The sequence below is a fragment of the Sceloporus occidentalis genome, unplaced genomic scaffold (assembly GCF_023333645.1).
Source record: "Sceloporus occidentalis isolate IW3139 unplaced genomic scaffold, rSceOcc1.0.p SCAF_236, whole genome shotgun sequence".
NCBI classification, from domain to species: Eukaryota; Metazoa; Chordata; class Lepidosauria; order Squamata; family Phrynosomatidae; genus Sceloporus; species Sceloporus occidentalis.
The window spans coordinates 693,161-701,690 of NW_028317216.1; the positions used below are offsets into that span (position 1 = coordinate 693,161).

Consider the following 8,530-nt stretch of genomic DNA (forward strand, 5'->3'; position numbering starts at 1 on the left):
CCTACACCTTTTCTTCCTCCGTCTGTATTGTGGAACTTGTGTAAGAACGAGAGGATTACTCAAGCCTAGTAAGCTTATATTATTGTATAAACCAGTAAGTGCCAGTTTCGTCTTTCCATTTCCCCTTTTACGACTAATAAGATAATAATTAATTGAAAATAAGAACCATTTGACCCATCCAGCCTGTTCATTTTATCTGCTTATGTTCAGAAAAGCCTTATAGCTATCCTGTACGTGCTATTTCCTCAATGTATTTACCTCTACCACCTCTCCTGGAAGCCTATTCCACTGACTCACCACCCTCTCAGTGATGAAATACTCCCTTGCATTACATCTAAGCCTCTGACCCTCCGACATCCTCCCCCCAATATAAATAAGACTTAAAATCTCTGTAACCCCTAAAGACTGAACTAAGGATATTTTTAACACTTAAGGACTTTTTAGCACTTTCAAGCAACATTACCCCCTTCTCATTTAGTTGAACCACACAAATTCTCTACTGAGTTACAGGACAATTAGGGCTTTTTTTTTTTAGAACCCATATGTATATAGATAAACCATCATTTAGTATGAAAAAAACATAAAAAAAAATTAAAACAGTTTAGAAAAAAAAAACTATACATAGCCAGTGCAGAAGATATATATATATATATATATATATATATATATATAGATAGATAGATAGATAGATAGATAGATAGATATTTATATATTTAGGTATTTGTCCTGATTTCAGTTTTACGGGGACGTAATATTATGTCATTTGTCTTTAAGGGGTTAAAATTTACTGATATGCAACAACTTTATACGTTTGATAATATATATAAAGACACCTGAAATCAAACTAATTCCCAAAGTCTGCCGCGCTGTCTGAAGCGAGTACAGAGGCAGGCATGATAAATGATAAATGACTGAATGATAAAATATTACTTCTATACTCAAAAGGGCTAATTTACATATACAAACCAATCTGTCTGAGCAAGTCGTGGTGCCATTTAAACTCAAACAATAGGAATAATTAAACAAAGAGATAAAGTGAAACACTGAGGCTTCTTAACAAGGGGGCTTGTGAAGGCAGCAAGCTAGTTGGCTTCTGGACCATAAAAACTAGTCTGAATGTACAAAAGACGTACGCTTCTCCATACTTTTACAGAAAGTTATGCTTCCCATAAGCCGAAGGGAGTTACACATAGAAATTATCATCATTTATAGGCCACTGGCCAGCAAAGTGTGTTTGATTTGTTAAGTTCTATATAAAAAAAAAAAAAAAGCACATCTTGTTGGAAAACGGAGTTCCTGAGCATTATTGCCCTAGACTGTGCTTAAGGTCTCTAAAGGTGACATGTATGGCCCTCGGCTATATTTGTCACACACAGATAGACAGATAGATAGATAGATAGAATCACATTTTGTTTATAGGGTGCCTGCAGATTCTGTAGCTTTATATTTCTATCTCTACTTTAGTCACCTTTTTAGCCAGGACAGTCTATCTCTGCCTCGGTCTTCCTGACAGTCCAACCAAGGTTATTTAAGCCTCTTAGAAGTCAGCACTCTATCTGCTTAAGGACGTTTTGAAGCCTGTACTGCTGGAAGCTCATCTTTGTTGAGAATTCGGTACTTCTGTTATCATTGATTATTCCTTTCCCTTCTCCCAGCTCATACAGCAGAAAGCGATTGGTACATGAAAACCATAACACCGAAGAAACATAAAAACTGTTATTTCTATACCACTGGAGGAGTCGTCTTCAGTTCCTGTTTTCAGGGAATTTTGGTTTGTATCATTCCTCCCCGTTAAATTATTTCCCTGCTTTTATCCGGGACTGTAGATCATCCCTTTCAGCTAAAATCTCTAATGGTACCAGTTTTCCTTTAAAGTCTAGCTTAAAGGAACATTAAAGAACGCTCTTTTTGTTAAAGAGGACTGCTTGGCTACCTACAGCCAATAAGCCTGATAAGAAGACATATAAAACAAAAAAATGCAAGTGCTAGTACTTTTTAATTGGTATACAATTTATTTTCCTTTATTTCGTATATAGTTGTTATGAGGTTTTCCATCAATTTGAGAATTTTCTACGAGCGCAGTAGTAACACAAACCAATCAATCAGGTTAAAACATTTATAACTTTTAATCATGAGCGTAATCATTCAACATAATAAAACATGATAAATTCCCATTAATGTCACTGATAAAAGAAAATATACCATCAGGACCACACAAGTGATGGAGTATAGAAGCACTAACTAGTTAATTAATCTTCTCTGATTAATTAATCAGAGTAAGTGCTGGTGTCGGGAACATGTTACAACCGCAATGAATACATAATGTATAATATCACATAAAAAAACCCTCTGGTCTTCAGAGAACAATACAGGTCAGTATTATTATTTATTACAAAGCTATAAAGCATGCAGAATCAACAGCCTGCAGTCAATATTAACGGACGATTTCTAAATAGCCAATGGTTATCATGTATCATGCGTGGTAGTTGCCTGGAAGTGCAAATTCGTCTCCCTGACCACCCCATTCGCATTCAGAGCTATGGTATGATATCATAACTGGGCACACTGAGCATCTATGTCAATTGGGCGCTTCCTGTAGACAGGGGAAGAGAGATGGGTTTATCTTGTAGACCTCTTGCGTACCTCTATAGACCCTTCCATAAAAGTAAATGGAAGCACATGCATTGATCAACACATGGAAACTCTTAAAACTAAGTTTCTGAGTCTTCCCGCTAAGCTTACAGGCTACATCAACCACATGCCACACTAATAAACAATATCAACCAGAACGGGACTGTGGGGTAGAGATAGACAAAAAAAAAAAACATTGTAACATGGACTGGAAAAATCCTAACATGGTTTCGAAGGAAGTATTTTGTCCCCTTGCCCAACAAAATACAAGTCACCAGATAAAGTATTAATATAAGGAAAATTATTCTTTTGTATAAAAATCTGTTTGTTTCTTAGTCTGCCATTACCTCCAACATCCTCGAAGGTCATGGCACCAGCATCTTGCCAAGTGAATACATTGCACACTAAATGTATCTCAAGCTACCAGGAAGAAAAGATCTCTTCCAGGAATAATATTAGTCTGTTATCCAGTAAGAGTTCACGTAAACCCAAGTACCATTTGAACATGATGAGCTTATTTATATCAAGTACCAAAAAATGCATCTATTTAATCCTTGGAATAAGGTATGCGGAATGTATCTAATTGGAGCGGAATTGCATTATTTGGAGCCCAGGAACAGCATTACATTTTTAATAAGTGAGGTATAAGAAAAGTATATTACATTAACTCCAGATCTAATTCATATTTCAATTCCTGCATACGCATTCATTTATGTTTTCTAATCCAGCACTTAAATGTTTTCCGACATTTATATGGTTTGAGCATCATGACACAACTAGCTTTGGGTATGGCGTATGGTGGCTACAACTGAAGTAACCTTGTGTCCATCTTAAACGTCACTTCCGACCACAAGATTTAGTATCTGCAATATTGCCACATATTGACCGAGTAGACAACTTTTGGGAAAACTCAAGAGTTAACTTCCTAAAGAGCAGTTGCATTTGGAATCGTTCATCTGACTCTCCGGCAAGAAGGGTTGAGTTGGCTCTACCATGCCGTATAATCGACCATAGTTGCAATAAGCAATAATGTATCAGAGAAATACGTTTCTAGACATCCATCTTTATTTCAAATAGTGAATGATTCATACCTCATAAGTGTTCCCTCTACTCTACTTCTCTCTACTTCTCTTGTCTAAAAGCTCAGAATGTTTGTTGGGTATGAGAGTATCACAGGGTTCTACAGCCCAAAAACTTATAATGTGTATGGAAACAGAACAAAAGTTGTGTAATTGTGTAAATAAAATACATAATTCTTCTTTCTAGCTGTCAATAGTTCACAAAAACAAAAAACTTGTACCCTAGCTCCGACTCCCTCCGTGGTCACTTGAAAATTTGCGAGCTAAACATGATACGGATGCAGAGCGTGAGACCCTAAACATTCCAACATTGTAAGAAAATCACTTTGATTCTTCTAATTGTGAAATCTACAGACATCTTTTTCAAGGATCCAGAAAAACATATAATAGAGATTCACTTCAGTAAATATAAGATTATTTTAACATGTTTAAGATGGAGTAGAAGTGCCATTTCAGAAAAGCCATGATTCATGGATTGAGGGACTGCAGTCTGTCTTCCCTGCGGTGTGAACTCAATTTACAGCTTTATGTGGTTCCTTGACAAAAATTCTGGCTGGCGATTGAAGGGAAAAGTGGTTCATTTTATTTAACAGATTCCTGGCACATGTAACCAGACTTTTCAGTACCACTGAAGCTAATAAGGGATCTTTTTGTCTTAAATTAAATATGAAGTATGTAACAGCTGGGGGTTTATTCACTTAATAGTGGGTTGTGGTGATATGACAAGTTTTACCATTTTCACTGTCAGCCTTCCTCCACTGTCTCCTCTTCTTCCACTCCCGCATCACGCATAGGCCCGGTTCCAGACCTTCCTCACATAGTGTAGTTGTGTGACTGTGTAACACACATGTTCACACTATCTACTTGGCGCAAGCACAGAAGTCCCTGCATCTTAAAGGGATCCCCTGACCTCAAGTTGAACCCATTTCCGCTGGACTTCACTATTTTAGGAGTAACTGGTCATTTTCTCATCGTCTTTTGTTGGTGTATCCTGGTGTTTTGATTCTGAGAGTGCTTTGAGACCGATTTTGATGTCTGACTTGCCTGCTGATTTTGTTTGGTGCTCTCCTGTCGATCTTGCCGCTGAATCAGTTGATCTATCTTCCAGTCCATACTGACTCTTCTCGATCATCTTCACTGTTGTTCAGTCTCTGCATCTCGGTTCCTTTCCTGCCTGATCGTTACTAAGCATTACACAGGACCAAGTTAAACAGCGTTTGCATGTGATTTGGCAGAGATTCTGTGAGATGATTCACTATTGCCAACGTGGATTGCAATTCAATTAATGAACACTGCAGGAAAGTTGATGAGTTTTGAGTGGAAATAAGGAAACAAAGTATTGGTCCACTAGTTGGTTGTAAGCGAGCAGTGCAAGTTGGAACTTCTAGCTCTAGCTCACAAATTTCACATTTATATCCGTGACAGAAGCAGGTTCCCTGGACTCATTCCCCACGAAGGGACTTTGGGGAGTTAAAATATAAGAAACTAATATCCCCTGCCCTTCTCTCGTGCCCTCTTCCCATGACCGATAGAAGAAATAAAACAGCCACATCTGTGACTTATATGCCCTGGCTATTGGGATGTGGCGGTAGAAAATTGTATATAGGTGGAGGAAAATTTGCACAAAGTAGTAGTTTCTGTGGCTGGACAACTACCGTGAGAAAAAACTTTTTTGTTTTTTTTGCAGTTGAGTTCCCACTGCCATCAAAATTAAGGTCTCAACACAAGCAGCACATATAGAGTATCTAGACCCGGAGGATTTGGGTCTTGATCCGGAAAACCGGTGTTTCACCCGGCAATCTCTGGGCAAACCCGGAGAGTTCCCAGGTGTGGTGATCTCATTACAATGGATGTTCAGGAGAAGGTCTTGGATATTTTAAGGAAACCACCCAATTGTGCAGGACTGGCAAAAAAATTGAACCAATCTTTGTGGGTTTGTGCGTCTGTGTCTAGATTACAGAAAATAGACAATATCTTGAAAAGGGGGAATAATAACTTTTTTTCCCTAACTCACCATGCAAACTGTGAAGATTAAGGCCAGGACATTCCAGTAAATGCAGATACATAGGAGATTGTATCCTCCTTCCACAAGCAATATTTGGCCACACCTACTCCCCACCCACAGTCCACCTACTCCCCTCACACTCCCCACCCACAAAAGGACATCTGGAGATAGCCCCGCCCACCCATTCACAAATCTGCTCACCCCAGAAGAGGGAGAGCTCTGGAAGCCTACCCTGGGAAGTTCCCAGGTATGTCCATAAAAAAAGGCCAAATCTGTCATGAGCCTCCAGAAAGAGCTGGAATTTCATAACATAAAGCTAAATCTGTAAGGTAAGGGCAGCTCCTGTGTTCATTGATACTAAGTACATTTATTGCTAAAACACCATACATTGTATCAGCAGTTGTTCCAACTATAAAGAGACAGGACTTACGTTTTCTGCGTCTCGATATAACCATACTGGTCACCGGTAGAGGACTTGACTTGTAGCTTTAAGTCGTCTACCACTTTTTCATTTGGTTCCTCCTCATACGTTCTTCCATCCTGCGCAAGACTCTCCTTTATCCAGTGCTGAAGCTCAATTAATTCTGTGGAATCGGCATCCTCGACGGCTTTCTTCTGAGCTGTCAGTTCTCTAGTATATGCCTCACTTTTTACATTTTCTATTCCGACCTTCTCCTCTCCATCATCATCCGAAATGTAATGGAAATCTCCATATTTTTGGAGCTCTGGATTAAACAGTTCTTCAGGCTTAAATTCTTTGGGTACTGGATTTATGGTAAAATCGGAAAAATCCTCTTTGCTTGAACTGGTTCCTTTATCCTATTAAAAAATATATATTTTAGGTTAAAATAGCAGAGATATTTTTTCTCACTTTGTGAAATTCATTGAACATAAAAACTTCCAGGTGAAGATGAAACATTTTATCTCGCCGATTTAACCACACTTTATGAAGAGTCGACCTTGGATAACTGACCCTGCATAATGCAGAATTCTCGTTAATCTTTGATGGGTTTTTTTTATGTGCCTCTATTTATATGAAACTTTAAATCTACTATGCACCCAGATTCCTTTTGACTGCCTGTGGTAAGCAATAGAATGGCTCAGTCTTAATCACCGAGATGGACAGCCTAACTAAATTCCATGAGGGAACAAACTTCATTAGCATAACCATAAAGTATCAGCTCAGTGTGGTGATTGAGGAGGGAAAGTCACCCAAAATATCACATGACTGACAACAATGGCGGCCTCCAGGTCTGCAGATAAAGGAAGGAACAAAATGAAATAAAACCAGTTTTTTGTCAATGCCAACCGGCATTACTGTATACAACTGTGTTTAATGCTCAGGGAAGATAAAATAAAACAGTTTCTTCCATGTGATTTCCCCTTTAAGATAAGTTTTATTTCGTTTTGACCCTATCTTTAACCTGCTCTAGTGGAGCACATAAGGCAAAGAGTAAAAATCTATACCTTAAAGTCTACGCATGAGAACATTTTTCTGTTCCGTAAATGTTACAGCAGGCGTATTGAAGAGGTACAAGCTGTGGGGATTTAGGGCAATGAACAAACGATTTGTATTGGTATTTAAAATGCAAAACTGGAAACGTAGAAATAGAATTAGTTCACGCCGTTTCCTTTTATGTGTAAATGTTCTGTAAGTGTACCTTTATTTCGGATTGTGAGTCTTTTCCGCTTGATTCTTGACCTAAAAAAGATAAAATATGTCAACAACATATTCATTATTAAACCCCGTGCTACATAATATTCTTCTGTTAAAGAAACACGCAGCTCAGGGACATCGGCTAATGTTTAATTAGAAATATATATAAAAAATGGTTCAGAGACTTTTTGAAGGTCCTTTATCTAATGGAACCACTTCTTGCTGGAGGGTCCATGTCAAATACTACAGGTTCTTGCAGATTCCCCCAGCAACAAATGGGTAAATTCAATTTACATTTTAATTACCAGTTAATGTTTTGTCTGGAAAGTCTGTTTCATCGCTGAAGACTCTCTTGCTAGACCATCAACTTTGCCTGTGACCTTAAATGAATGACTTTATTCCAGTACGACCTAGTTCATTCAAATCAATACAAGTAATGTGTTGCTCCTTCTTTATGTACGTAGCCAACGTTTTACGCCTAATGAAGACAGACGATACCAAAGGATCAGTAATTATTTGGATGCTGTCTCGAAACCCTATCTATGTAAGATATATAGAGACACAGAGAGAAAGACTAGGCATCCATTCTAGAACAGCAGCCTTGTGTGCAAAGAGCAGAAATTGCTTCATATGAACTTAAGACTTAGGAGCTGTAATGGAAGGACCCATCATCTCAGTCTTCAAAGACACTAAGTGTCCTCCTAATGGTCTCCTGAAATGACAGGCTGTACAGCTCTCCCGCTATGGCGAAATGTCATGCATACGATTCGCTATAGAGTACTGGGGAACGGAGAATCATGTTATATTCAAGATAAGTCAGGTTCAAAATATTTTGTTTCGGAGTTGGATTTACATTGCATCAGAGCAGTGTATCTACACATCACGCATCTCTGTAGCTTAATTAACGCGCCAGATATCATTGTTTGAGTTCTCATTCAAGCTACTCTATTCGTAACAAAAAATAAATAAATGTATTATTTTGCATAACTTATTGTTAAAGGGCTTGTGGAGAGGCGACAAACAAAGCAAAAGTTATTTTTGCACATTAAGGAGCAGAGGACTGTAGAGTTTAGGAGTTTAGCGAAGGAGGTAGAGCCGATGGAGGTAACAGAGTGTAGAATATGAGAAGATAGTAGCAAGATTATATTATATCAGCAG

At 38.3% G+C, this 8,530-nt stretch overlaps 1 protein-coding gene across 1 annotated transcript in view; it reads right to left on the reverse strand.

Annotated features, from left to right (window-relative positions):
- LOC149276500 (receptor-type tyrosine-protein phosphatase N2-like) overlaps nt 1–7,030 on the reverse strand; it is a 259,787-nt gene extending 252,757 nt beyond the window's left edge. The window contains exons 1-2 of the mRNA XM_089503564.1: nt 7,025–7,030; nt 6,146–6,534 (exon numbers count right to left, since the gene is read on the reverse strand). Of these exons, the coding sequence (XP_089359690.1) occupies nt 6,146–6,534; nt 7,025–7,030 (395 nt within the window). The remainder of the gene's footprint in view (nt 1–6,145; nt 6,535–7,024) is intronic.
- Nucleotides 7,031–8,530: the final 1,500 nt, after the last annotated feature.